Source organism: Apium graveolens, chromosome 10, assembly GCF_009905375.1.
Source record: "Apium graveolens cultivar Ventura chromosome 10, ASM990537v1, whole genome shotgun sequence".
NCBI classification, from domain to species: Eukaryota; Viridiplantae; Streptophyta; class Magnoliopsida; order Apiales; family Apiaceae; genus Apium; species Apium graveolens.
This window is the reverse complement of record NC_133656.1, coordinates 161,930,238-161,954,488: the sequence shown is the minus strand read 5'-3', so window position 1 is coordinate 161,954,488 and position 24,251 is coordinate 161,930,238. Positions and strand designations below refer to the sequence as shown.

Sequence of the window (24,251 nt, the reverse complement as noted above, 5' to 3'; positions counted from 1 at the left end):
AAGTCCGGCCCGACCCGGTTAAAATCCCGGGCTTCGGTCCGGCCCGGTCTTTGGACCGGCTCGATTAAAAGCCCGAAAAAGCCTGTTATTCTAATATATTTATGAATTTATATTTAATATAAATAATACCTTAAAACACACATATATATATATATACACTTTCTTTATAAATAATATTATTTATATATTTTATTGCATAAATAATGAAAGAAAATATAGTAAGTACACAATATATATTTTAATAATATTGATAAAATATATTATTCTATAACATGTTTATTTTTTGCCAAATTTAAATAATTTCAACGAAGTAATAATTTCATAAAATATTCCATGCAAACTAATATATTTTTACAATGATCTAATTGCTAACATATGTATTCTTCGGAATCTCTTAAAACTCAACTCGAGAGGCCCGATCCAATTGGGTCCAAAAAAAGTCCGATTAGACCCGTCTCGAGAGTCCAAACAGCTCTGACATTTTCAAAAAAGCCGGCACGGACTGGCCCGATCAAAGTCAAAGTACATAAAGCGCGACCTGGTCAAAGTTCGAGTTTTTTAAGGTACGATCAAAAGGCGGCCCGATTGGCCTTTTGTGCCGCCGGAGAGAGTACATATTATTTACATGGCTGCTGCAACACAACCTAAGTTGCTAGGGCCTAGGACACAGAAAGGACTATGAAGTCAAGCAGGACACATATTAAGTGCCTGTTCGGCAATGGTTCCGTTTGTCTGAAATGGGCCCAAAGCCCATATTTATTTTGTGCCCACTGTTCGACAAATTTCAGTAGATGGCCATTTCTTGCTATATATATTGAAAATCACCACTCTTAAATATTTGTGAAATGGGTACTGCGTATATGTTTCTTATTCCTGTTATAAAGTTTGTCTTTTAAATTTTATATTCAATGTAGCAAATTATTATATTAGATTTTGAATTTTTTTTAAAAAAAATTATCTTAAAAATTATCATTTATCAAATACACCCCCACCTTATTCTTATTCCTGTTATAAAGTTTGTCTTTTATATTTTATATTCAATGTAGCAAATTATTATATTAGATTTTGAATTTTCTTTTAAAAAATTATCTTAAAAATTATCATTTATCAAATACGCCCCACCTTATAAGTAAAATTATCCAAACGTTTAAATCATTTATGTGTAATAATTCACAACTTATAAGTATAATTATCCAAACATGTAAATAACTTATAAATTATGATATTTATATCACTTATATCACATGTTCCAATTTTAGGTTATAAGTTATATTTTTTTGGAAAACTCGAGCCCCCAGTTGGACTCAGAATTTCTGTAAATTGATGACACATGGACTTTGTCCTCTGGCTGTGCACATGGGATACATCTTGTATGCGCTTTGAGGGCGGGTTTCTTTTTTCTCAAAAATAGTTTGAAAAGCGCTTGGTTGAAAGTAGAAAACAGGATTAATAATTATCCAAAATATACCTCTTTATGTATTGTTCCCGTTTTTAAATTGTTGATGGTGTTTTGTTGCTTCAAGATTTAGGTTCTATATACACAGTTGTCATTCATTTTGAAACGCTCTCTCGAGTTTATCATAAACCGGTAAGTATTGTCCATTTTTCTAAGTATCCTGCATCCCAAGGGAGCGAGAAAATTGAAGTTTAAATGCAACAATCTGATTACTTACACTCTGTTTGGTTGCGCTGAAAGGAATGAGTTTAGGAGAGAATGGAATGGGCCATTCCATTCCAAAAAAAAAAAATCTGTTTGGTTGGCCCAAGTAATGGAATAACACATTCTTTTGTTTATTCCGCTCCATCAGTTAGTGAACCAATCTAATCTTTTTTTAAAACATTAGTTAAGCCCATTCCATTCACTCCGAAGTCCGAACCAAAACAAAAATGCCTATTTTTGTCCTATTCTTTCTGTGCCTCTTTCTCTCTGCGCGTCTCTTTCTCTCTCTTCTTTTTCAATTCCTCTTTCTCTCTGCGCCTCTCTCTGACATTTCTCTCTCTCTCTCTCTACTTTTTTAATTGAAAATTTCATATGTATCCACAAGTCATCTACTTACTTTGAAGAAGAAGTTGAAGGCTCAATCATACATTTTGGAGTTTCGATTGAGCTATTTAAACAGGTTTTAATTCTATCGATTTAGAAAAAATATTCATCAGATTTATGATAATTTTTTGGTAGTTTATTATGTGTGTTCATAGCCTATGTGTGTATATATGCATTCCATTTTTTCTTGGATTTAACTATGTTCATAGCTCGTTATATGTGTGTAAATAGGTGTATGTATGAACACTTTGTATTCGCTGATAAGATTTAATTGTGCTTATATGCCTTTCTAAATTTAAACAGGACTGTTGTTTATATATATCAATGCTTGTTTGGTCCATTTCATTGTGTTAAAGTATTTATTTAGAATGTGTATTATATGTTTGATAAAAAGTCTCTAAGAACAATGTGGTTATATGCAGTTATAGCACGACTTCCGTTAAGTAAAAGAAATTCTAGTCGGAAGAAGAGAATTATGCTATATATGGTATGGCTGAAAATGATTGATTCGATATCTTGGTATTTTCAAATGATTGTTGTGTTGGGGACTAGGGTATCATTAAGACCAAAGTACTCAATTTTTAAGATGGAAAGAATTCAATATGTTGATAGGTTAGTTAAACAAAGTGATGATACATGTATTAAAAATCTTCGGATGGATATGAAGACATTTCATAACCTATGTTTTACCCTTGAGTCAAGAGGATATATACGCGATACCAAGTATATGAACGTGACCGAATAAGTTGCTGTGTTTTTATACAGATTAGCTCATCATGAAAAAATGAGTGTTATGAGCACAAACTTTCAAAGGTCAACTGAAACGATTAGTAGACATGTTCATATGGTCCTTAAAGGGGTTTTGAGTTTACAAGAATTTAAACATCCTGGACCGATTCCCAATGACTCGACCGATGAAAAGTGGAAGTAGTTTAAGGTACGATTAAACACTCCAAAATCATTACCCTAGAAGATATCTACCACTTACACAGTGTGTAATATTATCTTTATATTTTATTAGAATTGTCTTGGAGCTCTAGATGGAACATATATTAGAATGAATGTACCTGTACAAGACAAGCCTAGGTATCGAAACAGAAAAGGTGAAATTACAACCAATGTCCTTGCTGCGGTCACACCTAATTTGCAATTTACTTATGTGCTAACTGGTTGGGAAGGATCTGCTGCTGATGGGAGAGTCCTAAAAGATGCTTTGTCACGAAAGAATGAACTAAAAGTTCCTAAGGGTAAATAAAATTATTTTGTGTTTTTAAGATATTTTTGTGCATTGTGTAAAAACTGGAAATTTTCAAATTTGAAGGTACTTATTATCTCGTAGATGCGGGTTATACTAATGGTGAAGGATTTTTGACACCTTTTCGAAGAGTAAAGTACCATAGGAATGAATGGAAAGAGGGATATCAACCAATATGTGCCAAAGAGTATTTTAATATGAGACACTCGACCGCGCGAAATGTGGTTAAACGTGCTTTTCGCATTTTAAAAAAGAGATGGGCAATATTAAGAAGTCTGTCATTTTACCCTCCTAAAATTCAAAGTCGGATTATTCTAGCTTGTTGTGTGTTGCATAATTATATTAGAGCCGAAATAAGTAGTGATTCATGCGAATTTGACTCTGACATGGAAGGGGGGACAAATGAGGTTATTGAAGACAATGTTACAAGCATTGGTACAACTCCGGAATGGACTTCTTTTAGAGACAATCTAGCTGAAACAATTTTTAATGAGTGGAAAGGTTCTTTAAGGCAATAATTCATTTTCTAGTTGGTTAGTACAAATTTTCTGTGATTGCATGTTTTCTGCACAACGATTTTTAATAATTCTTATGTTTTGCGCTTTTGATGCAATGCTAATGTCTTATTATTTAATACATGAAGATATTATTACAAATTTATTTAAATTTGGGAGAGCATGTTAACATCTAGGAGTGCACCTACAAAAAGCTCAGCCAAGGTATTAGCTGAGCTTTTTATATCTTGTTACATTTTTCAAGTTTTCTGTTGATTTTCGGGACTGTTGTAATGTAGTGGCATGAATACAGAATGATCCATAACCATTACAATACTGTCGAATTAGTAAATGTGATGATCACGTAACTGATTCAGATATGAGAAATGCCTTAAAAATTACAGATAAACTTATTCTTACTTATTCACTTTCGTTTTAGAAATTATGTTGTGCCCAATACTTATTACTGCAATATTACATACAGCTTCTGCTGTTAGTAATTCTGCTGGTTTTACATAAGTAGCATCAACAACAATATTATTCTTCTGCAAATGCACCTATTGTACTTTCACTGTACTTGTCATTTGGGCTCTCTTGGTAGATCCTGCATGTTCTGGAACTTTTAAACTGTTTTTGATTCTTCCTTCATGCTTTGTAAATGTGCTACAACTCAGAGAATATATTAAAATGTTTTGCATATTTTCTTAATTGACAACCCTTTATCATTTGGGCCTGACCCTTCTTGGATTCCGAAATGAACTTTGCAGATAACCACATCTGAGCCCCACATATTTATTTATATAAAATATATTTATGTTATGTTGACCCAGCGAGAGGTGGAACCAAAGTATAGTATTGAAGGGGCACTGAGACTTATAATCTTAGGCCGATGATTATTAGTATTTCCCTTGACAGGCTGATGATTATAATTTGTATAATTTGTCAGGAAGTGGCTGTTGACGTGGAGGTGGAATCAACTGATTCATTGGTAGAAAGAGGAGCGGGAAAAAATAAAAGGAAATGGACAGAGTATGAAGATGAAAAACTTGTTGAAGCTTTGTTGGAACTTGTCAATACTGGAAAATTCAAGGCAGATAATGGGTTCAAACCTGGATATACTGTGAGTTCTGTTGAATTGCTTTTTATAAATCGAGACATTTACGTATTTGGGGATTAATAGTTCTCTTAAATACAATTATGTATTTAAGTTTTGTTGAACTTAAAGATATAAACATATGAAAGTAATTTAAAGGACGACGAACAAAAAACTTATATGCCTTTGATTATAACCAAGATAGTAATTCTGATTGGGTTACATTGATCTCAACTGAAGTTTCAAGTGTAACTTGTAAGTTTTACTATGTTACTAAGTAAACAAGACCATAAGACTCAACACCGTGCAAATTGTTGTTGAGCTTGTCAAGACATATATATGGGATCTGCTCCTCTGTTCTTTTAAAAATTGAGGTTAGTGGCAAGACATATATGTAGCAAGTCTGACTTCTTTAGGTTTTTCCTCGGTTAGGTATAGTTTGTAATCATCATTTCTTGTCCTTGACGTGAAGTAATAAATCTGAAGACTGATTCTTGTTTAGTTGGCTTTTATGTACTAACATTGCTAATAGCAGTCATATAGTGTGTAACATGAACTCGTCCAAGTGTGGAGAATATGGTATAACAAACCATATTCACTGGTGAGCCATGTCATCTTCTAAAGTATTATTACACAAACCTTCTTAACAATCCCCAAAATAATTAGTTATACGTGCATTCAAGTTTTTTCAACAGAGATTCTAAAGACATCATCGACGGGTTCAGGGTTAACAATATTTTAACAATTATACATGAAATATGAAATATGCATATAACATATGATCCTTTTTCTGTAACAAAAAGGATTCTTATGTAGAAAATTCGCAGTCTCCCAATTCGACTTGACATGTCTTCTTTCTATTTTTGTCATTCAATGTTAAATTTTAATTATTCTCCAGTTTTCTTTTATTTACTTTGTAATAATCATCATTATAACGAGAATTCTCTCCTTCCTTTATGATTTAATGATAGCCTAGCCTATATATATTTGTGTTTGTCAAGAAATCAGAATTCAGAGATGACAGATAAATAAAATAGAGAGAGAATAAGAAAGTGTCAATGAAAAACTATGATCAATATAATAATGAATTTTGTTGCTTTTGTTGACATTCAAGCACCTCTTTTTTTTCCTCCTCAAAATGTAATTGCGGAATGCAATTATGTCTGTATTTGTGTACCAGTATTTATTTATTTTTTGCTACTGGTAGCTTTGTGGTTGGCTAGGCGGATCTCATATGCCTTATCTACTGGCTGCAATATGATTTGAGTTTCAAATACTTGTATGTTTAAAATGAGCCTGCGCTATTATGTTAGAAGCTGATGCAGTCTTCACATCTATGTCAGATAAAAGAAAATATAGCATGGATAGGCCATTACATTTTTCTGTTGTGCCAAGCCAAATAGTATGATCAATTTAATAATTGAGATCCAGTGATCTAACTATATGCAAACTGTGTGCAAAAAATGAATATAACAATCTAATCTAGTATTGGAGATATATATATATATATATATATATATATATATATAAAAGTTTTTGTCTATATTTGGTGAAGATACAAAAATCTCAACTTCTGATTTCTTTAACTCTGCTTATTCTCTGTCTTTCTGTATACTAATCCAATTCTTCTGTTCCAATTGTGCAGGTTCATCCAGGAGCAGCTAAATGGAAGAGTACTCCTTTGCCATACTTCAAAGAGCTCTCTATTATCTTTGGGAAAGATAGAGCAACCGGAAATATGGCTGAAAATCTGGAAGATGTGGTAGAGGAGCTTAACACAGAAGTTGTTGATGAATTATCTCTACATGAGGACATGCAACGAAGCACGCATTCAGATGGGTCAACAAGTAAGAAGCGAAAAAAAGGAAATGTAGATTTATTATTGGAGGCTGTCTATGCTGCTTCAGATAGGATTGCTAATCAGTTTGAGGCTTCAACCAAATTTTTGATTGCGGCAGAAGAAGATATGATACTGGAAAAAAGCAGTTAAATGAAGAACTTTCAAAGATTCCAAATCTTCGAGTTTTGCAGAAACTTCAGGTTGCAAAAAAGATAACCAAGGATGAAGATTTAATGATCTTTTTTTTGCAGCACCTGCCGAGGAAAAAATCATATTTGTTAACGGTATTCTAGATAATGAGATTTGAGATCAAATAGTATTGAAAATGTGCTGCATTTTCCTTTTAGAAACATGTAGTTAAGTAGTGTTTAAAAATAACTTTTTATCTTATTTCTATTGCGCATGAGGACAGTGATTTGACATTATTTTGGACTTAAAATTTTTACATTTTCTGGTTAACTTTTGAATTTATATAATATTATTTGTATTATTTAGTTTTACTTTGTGTATTGCTGGATATTCTTTTTTAAATTTAAAAATAATAGTTTTACAAACAAAATGATTATGCTAAAAAAATTGAAAAATTTGATAATCATTCCATTCCATTCCTTCGAGAACCAAACAAACAACTTAAAATGAATGGAATGATCAATTTTGTTCCGGGAGAGAAAGTGTTGAACCAAACAAAAGCCTTTGAATCATCATTATATTCAATCCTATTTCCATTCTCTTGTCATTCCATTCAAACATTCATTCCATTCCTAAACAAATTCATTCCTTCCTACCAAACACAACATTAGTGTGATTGTGTGAATAATTGTGATTGTGTGAATAATATGTACACGCGGGAGCCTCCGTAAATGCGAATACTCCTCGGTTGAAATCAAATAGTTTAAGGAAATCATAGTTCCTTAAAAATATAGAAAAAAAATGTAGTAGCAAATCAGGCTTCAAGATGTTGTGAACGTCCGAGGCGCCGGGGAGGAGAGGAACAATTACGATGCTGCTTCACCAATCCGATGGGCCGATGGCATTCATATTGGCTTTGTCCCTCTGATTTTTCTCTTCATTTTCTTTTCCGTTTCTCTCTTTAAAATCACACCACAAAATCACCCACTCAATGCGGGTAACAAGATTCACAAAAGACAATACAATTTATCTTGCACACCAAACATATTGGTTCCCAAGTTCTTTAATACATGGATTGATCCTTCACTTGAAGCCAAACCTATGCGTGAATAAACACAAATAATATTAAAAAGAGAGAATATACAGAATTAGCTTTACATTGTGTAACACATTTAAGGACCAGCTCACCAAGTGTATTTCAGCTACACTTTTTACGCCTATGAATCTTTTTGTTCAAATCAAATTTAAGGTTGTGAGGATGTAGTTTATCTAGAAACTATAATAATGCCTATATCCCTCAAAATTGACATATGAGTGCTCGCGATTACATGATCTTTCAAAATATTTATAAACATGAAATGAATAATCACAATCATTGTGATAACTTTTATATATTTACATAAATATTCGATGAACCAAGAAGAAACAGAGACGAAATAAGAAATGCGAATCTAAAGATTACATTGTGAATCCTCATTTTGTAAAATGAAACTAAGTGGGGCTTTATATAGAGCCCAATACCTACTAAATTACAAGACTAAACTGTCCTTATATTTATTTCTCAATACTCCCCCTCAAGTTAATGAGTGAGAACAAAGTGAAACTCTTAGTTTGAAGATAATGGACTGAGCTTGAGACACAAATCGATCGTAGTTGCAAGGACCAAATATAAACCAGATAAAGGTGAAAGAATAAGACTAAAAGAAAGAGTGTAAATGGAGAAAACATGATGAAACAGATTAGAGAGAAATCAGAGGTGAGGAATATAAAATCACGGTAACTTGGCTCAATGCAAGCTAAAATGTCAATAGCAGAGAAGAAGAAATACAACATTTTATCTCAATGCAAGCTTCACCGTCAGATTTTTTAGAAGAAGAAAATGATAGCAACTTGACATAAACAATGCAAGATAAGCTTATCATAAAACTATGCGGAGCTCTTAGATTGATAGACACTGGTGCATAATCGATAGCAGTGGCAGACCCCAAATGAAACCAATAAAACCAAGTAAAGAAGAATATTATTAGTAGATGATGAAGGAGAAGAGGAAAAGGAAGGCTAGAAATGGAGAAAAATTTGTATCAAGAGCTTCAAAGATAAATCAATAGATTAAGCTTACGTGTCCTGGTTTCGCTTTCCATTAGAGGAGCCTGGCTTTGCTAGCCATTAGAGATCTCCTGGATTTCCTTGCCATTAGAGGACCGTTCCAACTTCATTTGAGTCCTGACTTTACTTGTCATTAGAGAAATCCTGGTTTTGCTTGTCATTTGAGAAATCCTGGCTTTGTTTGTCATTAGAGGACTATTGCTCATGTAGCACAATAAATCAGCGAACCTGACGCTATATAAACTCAACTGTAAATGCTCACAGAGCTCAAAATAAGCACAAGTACTCAGTCACTTCGATGGAGTGACCTCTCAGCTTCAACAACCCATAAAAGGGCAATTTTCAGGCACAATTTCGAGTAAACAAAGCTCCATACTCGTGATTTCTAAACATTAGGTTCCATAACTCAAAAATTGAGCAGTCCAAGTCCCTAAATGATCACTTAAAGAGTATTTTGAGGTAGCTCAACTCAGGTGCAATTTATGGACATATTTGCAGCAACGTGGCAATGCAAGTTCTGCTATTTAATTAGCTCGATTACTCGTTCATTTTGCACAATTCAGAAGTGAACTATTGGCTTGTAATTAGCTTAAGTACACACTCATTCCACTGCAGTTTTTTTTGCTAACTACTTCACAATTTTGGAGTGAGCTCTTGGCTTGTATTTTCATTGAAGAGAAACAACATAATTTACTTACAAACCACTGTCTTATATATCTTCTAGCAGTTTTGTGTCAACAGCTCTTCTTATTGACTTCAATGGCCAAGACTGCTTCTTACACAAGAGTTTTAAATATTATCCGATAGTTCTTGAGCACTCTGCATTATCTTATACAATTTCTCAGAGCTTTGTTTTCCAGAAATTTCAATCATCACATGCTCATCTTTACGACATTCATAACCGACCTCCTTCTGCAATGAGCGGCATGCCAGCTTTGAAAGTGGTGATTCACCCTTACCAGAATTCTTTGGAAGTTTCCCTTTGTGTCTATTTATTTTTCAAGTGATTTTCCGCAATCTTCTTGATTTAGTTCAAACCTTCTGTCAAAGACCAATGATTTTCCGATCACATTTCAAAGTTCCAGTTATAGGTTTTCCAGGAACATGAGTTATTGGTCAATATCAAAGAGCATGTCCTAGTTCCTTAACACTAGGCGCTTACAACAGAAGAAAAGGAAGACATTGTTGAATAGAGATACTATGGTCTATGAGAGAGGCAAAGCTATCTCATATTAAGCTTGCTGATCCAGTTTCCAAATACTAAAACACATTTAAATTACAAGTTTTGGTAACTACCAGATTCTTATGCTCACGGTACAAGTTTTCAAAACTCACAAAAATCAATCTAGGGGAATGGATGGATAAAGCTACATTAATACCCTGGAAATGGTTTCAACCAATCTGAGAAACTTAAGCTATTGAAATTCAGTACTGAAAGACAACAATATGGGTCACAACCCACAAACCTAACCAAACACAGCTCAGTTTCTCCCCTATAATGGGTCTCTTCTCTATCTTGAAGCTATATAAATGCACTACAGATAGACTGAAAAATCATTAGTTCAGACTATGTATCAAACACCTTGAATGCATCATATTAATCCCGAAAGTAACACCAGCGAATACATTGTTTCTCTTTGACATTTTATCAAACAACTCATGCGCAATACATATCTAGATCCCAATTCAATCAAAGTATCATCTTTTTCTACCCAAACTTCACCCTCTGATCTAATATATACATTTATGTAAATACCATCTATACCCATGACCACCTTCGACGCTCGTTGTTGTCATCTAGGTTTTACGGATAACATCTTATCCCCCATGACCACCTTCGACGCTCGTTGTTGTCATCTAGGTTTTACGGATAACATCTTATCACTACGATGAAAGGATAGTAACTATTTATTATTAGGTCTCGAGAACCGGAGGCTCTGATACCGTGATAACTTTTATATATTTACATAAATATTTGATGAACCAAGAAGAAACAGAGACGAAATAAAAAATGTGAATAAGAAGATTACATTGTGAATCCTCACTCCGTAAAATGAAACTAAGTAGAGTTTTATATGGAGCCCAATACCTACTAAATTATAAAGACTAAACTACCATTATATTTACGCCGGAATAATAGAAGCGTTAATTTGTGTCTATATCTTCGTAGCAAAAATCACAATTAAACTTGTGCTCATGATAAGTGACCATCCCAGCTTCGTATATCAAGTGGAGGGGGCGAGTATCCTACGGATGTTCAACTGTTTTTGCCTTCATAATACATCTGTGACAGAAAGAAATCACATTCTTCAGAGATGTACGTATATTCACTAATGGATCTACTGCATGATGTGCAACGTGGTTATCAACCTCTGATGAAGTAACCGTAATCAAGGTCGAGAAATGTATAGAATTGATTAAGTTTGTGAGAGTAAGCTTCAATTTGAATTATTTTGGGCAAGGTCACAAATCCAATTTTAAGCTGGATACTTCTGTTAGTAAGATGGAAACCGTTGCAGGGAGGTTAACTGACAACCATCTCAATTAAACTGATCTGCCAAAAGCATCTCAACTAGCCAAAGGTGACGCATGAGCAGTACAGTTTGACACAACCATAGAATATGATTTGTGAAACTATAGAGAAGGTACTTGCATACCTTATGGAGAAAGTACTTGCATGGAACACAACTATAGAATAGTTGGCGATTAGTATTAGTTAGGATAGGTTTGACACAACCATCACAGAACAATACAGTTTCATCGTCATTTTTGTGATCATTTAACTCATCAGTAGTAATGATTGTAGATGATGTTCAGCATGGCCCAATGATGCCTAATATGATTTGTTTCCTTGAAGTTGGTATTGTTGTTGTTTAAAGTACTCAGAATCTTGACAAATTACTAACAAATTTGCAGATGATTAATTAGCTGTGTGAAGGTGTATGTTATGAGAATCAGATTTTTTTTTCCACTAGATCTGAGAATATCAAAACATACAAGATAAATATGTGTTGGCAGAATCAAAATATTTCTAGAATGTGTTTATATACAGAGACTGCTTAAAATATTATTGAAACGAAAATGCATCTGCATTTGCGACAACAGTAAAGCCAGAGTGAGTGTAATAGTTCTACTTTGCAAATTCTGCAGTATTAATCAAATTTGTGATAAACTTCTGGAAATTCAAGGACAAGAGTGTGCTTATCGTGAAATTGAAATAGTAAAGAGGTAGGAGCATCAGCCCAAGTCTTGTGCATCCAAAATGGGCATTTGGTTCATATATGCAACAAGTCTTAAATATGAATGTCCACTTTACAGGGATGACATTTGAATGAGGATGGATGCTGGACTAAGGTTGGTTGGGGTGGGGGGGTGGGGGTGAGGTGGATGATGAAATTTGCAGTCCTCTGGGGAACTGCTGTTTCAATCGCCTTTACGGGCTACAAGGACTAAAGATGGACATAGCACATTTCAAGCAAATAAATTTATATAATTTAAATCACGATTCCAACAAATCCACGGTACTTATATGCCACATTTTATGCAAGGGATTGGGATTTCAGGATCACGGTTACTGGAACAAAGCTAAAGAGACTCTTGTGGTTAGGCTGGGTATTCAATATATGGAGGTGATTCCCCACAGCTTTTGTGGGGTAAGAATTGAACACATACAACATCTAAAGCACCAGTGTTAGCTTTAGTACTCTATGTGTCGCTGTTTACAAGGCTGCAACTATATAAAAAAAATTCATTTAAAATGTTAAGTGCAGAGTCCATAATAAACTTGTATTAGAAGTTTTTAACACAGTCCTAACTCCCATTAGCTTACCCAAATTTAAGAATTTGGCAAAATAAAAAACCACCAATCACAATTTATATAATACATAATTCACCAATAATTTAAAATTTTCATTGACCCAAATGTACCTTTAGTTTTACATGACTAGTAAAATTAACACAAGATGAAATTAGGAACAAAAAAAGTTAACATGATTAGTTCCTTAGACCATATCCTGACTTCCGATAGAGTGGTTAATGTTTCTATATCTGATGCTACTCAAAATCTATGCTATAATTTAGCTACCTGTGAGTAATAGTTCAAACACCTATCATAAATTTCTATCCTTTTTGTTAAATATTTGACAAATTTAGTTTTGAAAGTGCTAATGAGCTAAAGCAATCATTCAGCTGACTGGGCAGGGCTTAGGAGGTAGGAGACGTAACACGTAAAAAGAAAATATTCAAGTTATATATGTTATTAAAGCTAAAGAAGTAACATGAAATCCAGATTTGCTTAGCTGTCTACAAGATATGACACTAATAAATGATACTACTAACAATTATTTTCCTCTCCTAGCAGATTATAACACTCAACTGTCAAACATAAAAATGATATTGTAAGAAAACCTCAGTGTTTCTCAGGTTGTCCGGGATTGGCTGCACCAACACTATCTATTGGAGGGAGAGTCTGCAAATACGAAAAAAGGCAACTTAAAAAAATGAAAAGGGAAATGAGTGAGCATTCCTTGGAAAGCAAGAATATACTTGATGTTCCTTTCGAAAAGCTTGAAATCAATTAAGCAGTAACACAATTTAAATATCTAATGAACGAGTAAAGATTGCATACTGGTCTGCTTAAACCAAATATACACTAACGATTGAAAGGAGTTCAATATTCATATAATGTAAGCATACATGTATAGATAAGAGATCAAAATCCAAATAATTTAACCACGATTCCAGTTTAAATTGTTCAAATATTTTGCAGTCACGCCAGAGATAATAGCACAATTGTTATATGAAAAGCAGGTTAGATGACAAACACAAGGCATTCTGGTAATGAGTCGACAACAAATAACTTTAGTGATGAAAGTATAAGGTATCTGATCAATAAATTGAGTTAGCCATCTGCTTTGCTACGTTTGTGATTACTTCACTGTTACCACAATTGCCTTGATGTAGGATGCAATTTGTTTTAAAAAAACAACACACAGAATAACAATAATAAAAGAAAAGAGCAGACTAATGCATTATTGAAAATGAAAATAGTGTTTGAAGCAAAGCCCACAACTCCTTATACCAACAAAGCTCATAATCTTGAAGATAACAATTTTAATTTAAAAGTAACACAAGAAAATTACAAACATCATGTTACTTTATTTTGTCATACTGAAAATATAATTTTTACTAGCAGCACATATTTCATTTTCATCTACTAGTCTGCTACCATTCCTGTGAGTTGTGATGCCGTGAGCATCAATATTGATGGTAGGTAAATTGATGCAGGACAAGAGTTAAAGGATAGATATTTGTGGATTAACCGCAGAAAAACCAAGCCTAAGGTGATCCAACTGCATACGAATTACTACCCCTAGGATTACAAACATCATATTACTTTATTTTGTCATACTGAAAATATAATTTTTACTAGCAACACATATTTCATTTTCATCTACTAGTCTTACTAGTCTGCTACCATACCTGTGAGTTGTGATGCCGTGAGCATCAATATTGATGGTAGGTAAATTGATGCAGGACAAGAGTTAAAGGATAGATATTGTTGGATTAACCGCAGAAAAACCAACCTAAGGTGATCCAACTGCATACGAATTACTACACCTAGGATTTCTCAACCGCAGAAGAGAGGTTTTTTAGGATCACAACCCATAACAAAGAGAGAGAAAACAATCTCAATTCAATAATAATCGAATCTAATAAATAAATAAGATAACAATTGTTTACATAAACTTCTAAAACTTAACCACCAAGTAAAATCTTCCTAATAAAGGAAACAAATTCTTTATTTTATTCTACTACTATGATATACATAATCTACATCATCCTAATAGATTATATAATTATTAATAACAAAGCACACTTATATCTAAATAATAATATTAAATATATACAAACTAATATTCTAATTTTTCGTTTGGCATCACAGATTTCTTTAATTGTTAAAAGGGTGAGCTACAACCTTTGTTTCAAAGACAACTCTACGGAGTGTCCTAGTAGTAATATTAATTTCAAAGAGTAGACCGGAACCTTTCCTATGATTTCATTAGCATCAATACTGAGGTAGATATTATTGGATAATTACAAAGCCACACCCTATGTTGCTAGGACATGGCTAATGATGACGGGGTCAAACACGACAATTCCGAGTGTCGGACCTGGAAATTCATGAATTTGGCGATAAGGGGATCTTTTCCTATTTCTAGACATGGAGTACAAGGACACGATATAATTTATTAATACATAATGAATTTAAATATGATATCATAGAAAAATTGAACATGAACTATTAATATTCAATTTCTTTTAAAAATAGACAAATAGTACACATCTTTAACTAAAATATGGAGGTTTTCTCTTCTTTTTCTCTTAATTTTATTTCCATCTCCTATATTTAACATCTAAGACTAATTTCATGATAGGTCTGAAATTATGAAAATATATGCACGTATGAAAGCATGTATCAGATACCGCTGATTACACGAGCAAGATGATTCGAGTGAATACGATAGTAATGCAAATAAAGATACCCAAGGGAGGGTGTATCTTCAACTTAAAACCTATGACATGCACCATTAAATATTCTTACATTATCTAAGTAAGAATGAAGCACTATCTTTTTCACAGGCAGAAAACGAAACAATTATTATCCAGATTATTTGCCTGCAGCAATTTCTGCTTCCTTGTCAGCCGAGTTCATTATAATGAAACTATTACCGTAACTAATAACAAGCCTAATTTCTTTCCTAAACAACAAGTACTATGGCTACTTTCAGACATGCTGCATTAAAAAAGAGTGAGAAAATATGGAGGTTAAATGTTACAAATTGTCCTAATATGAAGAAATGTAGATAAATTAGTGCATTCGTAAATGCAAATACTCTCTGGGTCATTTAACCATACAGTTTGGGGACATTAGTAAAAGTAAAGGAAAAAATGTACCAAATCAGGCTTAAAGATATTGTGGACGACGGAAGCGCCGGCGAGAAGAGAAACAATTACAACGACACTTGACCAACCCAACGACGGCGTTCCTACTGGCTTTGTTCCTCCGAATTTCTTCTTCATTTCTGCTTGATCTTACCAAAATACCACTCAGCTCCGCGGGTCAGGTGATTTTAACCCAAAATAAGATGAAAACGTTATAATAAGGTTAAGCAAAGAAAGTCTACCTGGAGCTAGAAAAAATTCTGTGTACCAAGCGTCTCAAAATCAGGTTTTTAATATTTTTCTCGTAAGTCTAATAGCGATGATTGAAATATTTGCAAAAATAAGTTGTTATAATTTTTTTTTAAGATTTATACTTATGAAAAATCTTACTATTTTAGCATTGTATTTTATATAGTATCATTTTGTTGGAAAAATAATCTTAAACTTATTTTAATTATTTTATTTATTTAATTGTTTGATTGTTTTGTTTTAAAATAAACATTGTAATCAGTTTATTGTAATGCATAGAATTTAGTCATTTGATTGTTTGTAATTTTCTTGGAGTGGGGGTGTAGTGGAGTCAAAATAGTAATGTAGTTACTGATGTTTAGCATCCATTCACTAGTATATAATTTGCATGTACTAATTTTAATATACGAGATAAGATTCATCATTTGTTTTTTCTCGGTTAACATATATACAAATAGTGTTTGTGTTCAAATATCAGCATAGATCTAAAGGTCTGTGATTTCAAATGGCATTAAAAATTTATCCATATATATTTAGTAAAGTATCAAGATGAAATTGTACGTGGAAAAAGAAAAGAGAAGCAAAGAACAAAAATTAAGGAGGAACATGAGCGGTGAAAATAATGAGAAATATATCATTGCACAAGTGGCCATGAAAGAAATTTTAGTTTAGAAGTGTGGGTGAGAAGTGCACCCTGAAGAGGATTATTCTAAAATTATTTTTGATGAGAAGTGCATCAAATTTGATAGTGGTGAGAAGTGGATCACGAAATGAAGAGATGGTGGTGAGAAGTCCAATACAAAAATGAAGAGAAATGCTTCATAAGTTTAAGATTATGAGGGTGAATGTTGGAAAAATAATCTTAAACTTGTTTTAATTATTTTATTTATTTTATTATTTTGTTTTAAAATAAACATTGTAATCAGTTCATTGTAATACATAGGACTTAGTCATTTGGTTGTTTAGAGTTTTCTAGAGTGTGGGAGTAGTGGAGTCAAAATATGAATGTAGTTACTGGTTTTTAGCATTCATTCACTATTATATAATTTACATGTACTAGCATTAATAATGGGATAAGATCCATCATTCGTTTTTTCTCGGTTAACATATATACAAATAGTGTCTGTGTTCAAATATCAGCTTGATATTTTCTACACATTAATCATTTGAAAACGTTATTATAAGGTAAAATTGTAAAATCGTTTTCTTTTTGATATTTGTGCGGGTTGATATCTTGGCAAGAATAAAGGGTTGGCTCAGTTGGGTAAAGAGGGGATAACTATCCTCTTGATTACAGATTCGAATCCCACGAGAGGAGAATTTATGATTATTCCTCATGAGACAGGATCTGTCGCTTAAATGCGGTTTACCTTGTTTCACTTGGTTCCGTAGAGTTTACGCAGGGCGCACTCGAAGAGTAGTGGTTGCGGGTGCCTTAAAAAATATATTTTATATGTAATATTTATATATTTTATACAAATTAATGCTCCTGATAAATACATGAGAATAAAAGTTTTTTTTATATAAATACATGATAGAGTAATTATAATTACAGAAATTTTATATTAATTTTAAATTGGAAGTTCATAAAAAATATCAAATTTTTAAGGTTTTTTTGTTGTTACGATTTTATTAGATTATGAAAATATTTATAATAATATCTTTTAAACAAAATCGTATTTTAATGTATATTTTTCAAAATGGTACTTCTGCAAAAAGAGTTAAAATTAGAAGGTATTTTTGTAAAAAAAGTTTATATATATATATTTTTAAAAATCCTTTTGAATTTTCCCATAATTTTATAGATTTATATGTTTGGGCTAATATTATCAAAAAGATTTTTTTAAAAAATATCAATACATTCAGTCCTCTTGAATTTTTATTCAATAAAAATATAAGAATCACATTTTTTATATTCTTTCTCTCTTATTATTTGTCAAGTTCATTTTTTATTTTTTTTTTAAAAATTTAAATAAAATATCTTGACCGAATGTTTTTAATTTTTATTCTTCTTTCAATTTAATTCGATTGTTCCATATTTTAAACCAAAATCAAAATAAGAAAAAAAATAGTTTAGAAGTATCTTTTGCTTAACGGCTATAATTCAATTATAAATTTAAATATAAAAATTTAAGTATTATTGAATTTGGATCCTGAAAACGAAAATCTTTTTATTCGGTTCAGTCTGGTATACCGATACTCTGGATATTGATGCAAGTTTTATTTTGAGCTAAACAATTTTTATTGAAAAGCAACAATATATTAAAAACGGAATCCAATAAATGAAAGTTAATACAACCACAAGAACCACAGATAACCCTACATCTTAAAAACAGGAATAATAGTGAAACGCACAAGTCAGCCCACTGCAAATTCGTGACAGATTTGAAACAAATTATTTGCCTGGCTTTTCTCCATCCCAAGAGGTCTGCAGATCCCACATCTTCTCCTCCATTTCTGCCCAAAGCAGCAGCACCTTCTCCACGTCTTCTCCATCTTCGTCAAGGTTCACATCATACCTCGCACTACCAGACTCTCCCTTCACAGCCTTAGCAATTTTGATACTCGGTTCCTTCCTCTTCTCCTTCAGCTCTCCTCCAGCATACCTGCATAAAAATTCATCCAAGGTCCCTCGAAGTTCGTTGTCAATGATGTCAAACACAGAGATGCGCTGAAGATTTCTTTGTCCAAGTCAATCACATCTTCTCCGAAATGATCATCCAACTAAGAAAACTTATTACTATTTACTAGATTCATGAAATCAATGCTCTGCAAATCATCATTATTATTAGCATATCCATCCAAAATTTCCCTTTTACCCTTGTACCAATGCCTATATGTATCTACTTGATTAGCAGCCTCTAAAGAACCCAATTGAAGCCTATCATCTCTCTACTGCCTTGGTTCTTTTGAGGCACAACCTTATCAAGACTATCACCCTTTATCTCTCGGGGAGTTGAGTTGGTCAAATAAACATTATCCAAAGTCATAGATTTAACAATCAAAGAAACATTTATATTAAGGTTAACATTTATAGCAGGCACCTCAACAACTATATTTATTTCAGGATCAACAACAAGAATAGGGAGATTAGGGTCTACTTGGGGTTTGAATAATATCAATTGATTATAGGTCTACTGGTAAGTCATTATCTTGTGGTACAACCATAACCCCCAGTCCTCGTGGTCCTGAACCTCTGCAAAGTCCACCTGATTATCCGGAGAAGGAACATCAAAGACTTCCCCCAAGCCAAAGTTATCCTCAACTTCAAAAGGGAGGAACCTTCCCATGTCCCTGTTCAAGAAAGTTGCGAGATTCCCAAAAAAACCCGTAGCTTTACAAAACGACTTCATGTGAGTCATACCATATATAGCCAAATATTCCGCAGTATCATTTCTCAAAACCGGGATGAGAGAAGTTCTCCATTGGGTCAGAGATTCCACAAAAGAGTTCCCATAAAGAGTAAGAAACTGAGACATTAAATCTTGTACATGTCGAATAACCTGATCCTCCCGACGTCTGATAAGGTCATACACATCCCTATTGGCCGTCTTAATACAAATCTTGAACATGACCATCTCAGTACAATCCACCAAAGTCGTCTATACACCCCATAAAAGAGTTTGTAATTTATCCCTGTCACTCATCGTGCCCATCCAAGCACCCTGATTATCTTCTTCAGAATCCCTTATGATAAATCCAACACCATTCGTGTTACCGTTTGGTAAAGGTAGCAGAGATAAAATAAAGTGAACATTGATCTTTATAAAGTCCTGGTTTGGAGCTACCCATGCATCATCCATACGAGATGTCTAGGAACAAGAAGAGAAGGTAGAGAGAGTCTAGAAGAAGAGGGCAGAGATGCAAGAACAATAAGACACCCTTGAGATAAGAAATTAAAGTACTACCGAGAAGGGTTTTTGAGAAGAGAGACAGTCTGAGAATACTTCTATTGGAATGTTGAGTAATTAAGAGAAGGGGAGGGAGATGAAGAGTCACTCCTTTTACTTTGAAAATATAGATATGCTTGTATATCTTTAGCGAATACCATGACCGGCCCAAGTAAATTAAAAGCCCAAGTTATGAAAGAGTTACAAACAGCCCGGAATACTGATACACCAAAGGCCCTTTGAATGGGCAATTTGCAACAGGACCAGAAAGCCATACCTAAATCATGAATCATTTTTAAATAGGCCCACTGAGGATGATTCGACCCAGTACACCGCCAAATCAGTTCTATCCAGGCCTTTCTTGGCTAAACCATCCGCGTCTTCATTCAAATCCATTGGTACAACACCAAAAGTTATCTATATGTGTGAGAAAAATAGTTCCATGTCCTCTCTAAACTTTGCATAATCCAGACTATCACAAGCCTTATAATACATCCACCACCTAGAAGATCTAAACAACTCAGTGGCTTCCACTGAGTCTGAACATATTACCACCTTAACGTTAAAAACCTTTCTCCAACTTAATACCTTCAAAATGTGGAGTATTGCATAAACTTCTGCCTCCAAACTAGTATTTGCAGAGCAACATCCCGAGAATGAGTACACATTAGCTTCACTCTTGTCAAAAAGTTTCCTACCAATGCCTTCAGCCAAGTAGCCATATGAATTGTACCCCCATGCACCATCTACTGCACACACTCTGTCGAATTGTACTTTTTTATAAAGCCATAATTCGAAGGATAATTTGGTACGGTGAATGAGGATTGCACCCTGAGGATTGACCCTCCACAAAGGATCCGAGCATAAATTTATGAAATAGCAGCTTTGTCCGAATAAGAAAAATGATACATGATTAAGTTACAGATGAGTTCTGTATTGTTACATCTAGAGTTGAAGACCGTTTCATTGTGTGATAACCACAACGTCCAAAGGGTAGCAGCCACTATCATACCCCAAGTTTAGTAAATTCCTTCGTCTTTTAGAACATGTAGAATTCTATATAGGGAGAATTCTTTTAGATACAAAATCTGTCTGGAACATGACCACCATGAACCAATAAAGGACCACGTATCCCTTGCAAAAGTGCACTCCCAGAAAATGTGTGCAATCGATTCGTCTGAGCTGCAACACCGAGGACAAACTGTATCAACACCTCGAATTCGACTAATTAGAAACAGTTTGGTGGGGAGAGCATTTCACCGAACCTTCCATAAAAAGATGATCACCTTTGGAGGAATTTTTAAACTCCAAATATGTTTCCACAAACTATCGAATGCCATCCCTTGACCACGAAAATTAGACAGTTGATTAGAGAAAGATTTTGCTATCAAAACAATTTTGAGTTCAGATCAACTCATCATTCTCACTTCCAAGCCTAATGGAGGCTATCACTTCAGATAATACATCAATGCCTACTTGATCTCTAGCCAGAAGGGGCCTAAACCACAGACCCAAATTATCCTGATTATTTCATACCGCCACAAATTTCCCCACAGAGCAGTGCTTCAAATTTGAAATATGGTAAAGAGCTAACATATGGCATTTCAAAGGAACATTGTGTTAGTGTTTGTGTGCTAGATTCAAAACTATGATGTTTTAGTTTAAGACATTTGGATTATTAATATTTATGTTCAATCGATTATTCCTTTTATAATTTACTAATTCTTAATTTACTTCGATTTAAATGTTAGATTAATAAATATCCTTGGAATATGATATGCAATTCTATATCTCTAAGTACTTGTGACTTAGAAATGAGATTATGATAATTGTATTGATATTCCTAAAGGTCCATAGTCGAGTATTATTACAGGGGACAATAATAATGCATTAAGACTAATATGTTGAATGATGATCACATCTCATTGATCATAGGTATGGTGATACTAAAGCCAAAACATAGGCACATATATTAGATACATGATGCTGGATTGACCCGTTATGAGATACTATATGTTTATAGTATCATAAGTTATTCTCACAGTGATAATGATGTAATGGTCCTTAGACCTGAAGTCATTATATTTTTATACGAGAATTAATATACTTTGATTCCATTAAAAATTATCCTTGACCGAGTAATGATAAAAGTAGACATTGGGTATATTATGAATCGTACGAGAAATATGAATCATCTAGATATGATTTAACCCTCCTATTTTATGAGTGATATTATTGGTCTCTTGTGTGACGTCCTCAAACTCGGGGTTAAGAATAAGGACTCAAAACACTAATAAACTAATATAATAACAACAGAAAATATATAAACCCTGAAGCTAATAGGATCTAAATAGGATAAAGTATGAGACAAAATTACAACTTCTATGGTAATAACCGGATAATTGGAAGTTAATCTGTCGAGCTTGTTTGGAAGATCTAAAGAAGAAGACTAGAAATGGTCAAGCTATAGGTATCAGGTTAGAATAGGAGCAAACGTTGTTGCTCTACTTGGAGGAACTCGATACCTAATTTTGCTCATAAGGAGAAATTGCGAACTTGGTAAATTGTTATTAAGTGTCTTCTTTTAGCGGAAACATATATCAATTTCTTGTCATGACAAGAAAGGTATTTTATTTTAATAAATAAACAACAATTGTTTATTCTATTTCAATGATAAGACTTGTAATATTGCACAATTACTTAACAATTTATATGTTTTATGATGACTCCAATCAAACATTACCTCTAGCATTGTCGTTTAGGCCATATTAATAAGAAACACATTTCTAAGTTACATACAGATGGATACTTAGATAAGTTTGATTTTGATCATACAAAAGATGCGAACTTTGTCTCATTGGAAAAATGACTAAAGCTTCTTTTACCTGATCAGGTGAAATGGCCACTGAACGATTAGGACTTATGCATGATGATGGATGTGGTCGAATGTGTATGATGGAAAGGGGCGGCTTCTACTATTTCATAACATTTATTGATAACTTCAATAGATATATGGTTCTTTTGAAGAACAAATCCGATTCTTTTGAAATGTTCAAAGAATATAAGACCCAAGTAGAAAAGCAAACAGGGGAAAGTATAAAATATTTATGATCAGATCGTGGAGGAGAATACTTTAGCCTCAAATTCAAGAGTTTCTTGAAGGATGTGATAATACCTAATTTTGCTCATAAGGAGAAATTGCGAACTTGGTAAATTGTTATTAAGTGTCTTCTTTTAGCGGAAACATATATCAATTTCTTGTCATGACAAGAAAGGTATTTTATTTTAATAAATAAACAACAATTGTTTATTCTATTTCAATGATAAGACTTGTAATATTGCACAATTACTTAACAATTTATATGTTTTATGATGACTCCAATCAAACATTACCTCTAGCATTGTCGTTTAGGCCATATTAATAAGAAACACATTTCTAAGTTACATACAGATGGATACTTAGATAAGTTTGATTTTGATCATACAAAAGATGCGAACTTTGTCTCATTGGAAAAATGACTAAAGCTTCTTTTACCCGATCAGGTGAAATGGCCACTGAACGATTAGGACTTATGCATGATGATGGATGTGGTCGAATGTGTATGATGGAAAGGGGCGGCTTCTACTATTTCATAACATTTATTGATAACTTCAATAGATATATGGTTCTTTTGAAGAACAAATCCGATTCTTTTGAAATGTTCAAAGAATATAAGACCCAAGTAGAAAAGCAAACAGGGGAAAGTATAAAATATTTATGATCAGATCGTGGAGGAGAATACTTTAGCCTCAAATTCAAGAGTTTCTTGAAGGAATGTGATATTGTATCACAACATACTCCTTCTGGAACACCTCAATGAAATAGATGTTATTCCCTAACAATACAACAAGAATTACAGAAGGGGGGGTGAATGTAATTCCGGCTATTTTTCAAGATTTTAAAAATGTTCTAACTTGATAAATATAACAGTGTTTGATTAACAATGGTGCAGAATAAAAGAGTGATAGAAATGAAAATACTAAGTAATAAAAACATAAGATTTTAAAACTTTCTGGTGGATTTGAAAGTATCCACCAGATATATATATATATATATATATATATATATCAATTGAGAACCCTGTGTAGCTTTGAATAGCTCACAACTGCTTTACAAGTTTGAACAAACAAAACTACAGAGAAATGCTTACAGAATACAGCTTGATA

The 24,251-nt window shown here is 33.3% G+C and overlaps 1 protein-coding gene and 1 long non-coding RNA gene across 4 annotated transcripts; one reads left to right on the top strand and one right to left on the bottom strand.

Annotated features, from left to right (window-relative positions):
* Window positions 1-1,947: 1,947 nt before the first annotated feature.
* On the top strand, window positions 1,948-7,149 carry LOC141692764 (uncharacterized). Of its 3 annotated transcripts, XM_074497701.1 has the most exons (6): window positions 1,948-2,120; window positions 2,810-2,981; window positions 3,066-3,291; window positions 3,366-4,018; window positions 4,740-4,913; window positions 6,532-7,149. In XM_074497701.1, exons 4-6 carry the CDS (start codon window positions 3,977-3,979, stop codon window positions 6,874-6,876), a joined length of 561 nt encoding a protein of 186 aa, XP_074353802.1. In that variant the 5' UTR covers window positions 1,948-2,120; window positions 2,810-2,981; window positions 3,066-3,291; window positions 3,366-3,976; the 3' UTR covers window positions 6,877-7,149. The 3 variants fall into 3 exon arrangements, with proteins under 3 accessions (XP_074353802.1, XP_074353804.1, XP_074353803.1); XM_074497703.1 differs by lacking the exons at window positions 2,810-2,981; window positions 3,066-3,291; window positions 3,366-4,018 and adding an exon at window positions 2,467-2,531 and having other exon boundaries at window positions 1,950-2,120; XM_074497702.1 differs by lacking the exons at window positions 1,948-2,120; window positions 2,810-2,981; window positions 3,066-3,291 and having other exon boundaries at window positions 3,304-4,018.
* Window positions 7,150-13,199: 6,050 nt separating this feature from the next.
* LOC141692357 (uncharacterized) lies at window positions 13,200-16,219 on the bottom strand. The gene is made up of 2 exons (XR_012562809.1): window positions 15,919-16,219; window positions 13,200-13,429 (listed from the first exon to the last, which is right to left on the bottom strand). It is a non-coding gene; the product is annotated as an uncharacterized LOC141692357 (long non-coding RNA).
* Window positions 16,220-24,251: the final 8,032 nt, after the last annotated feature.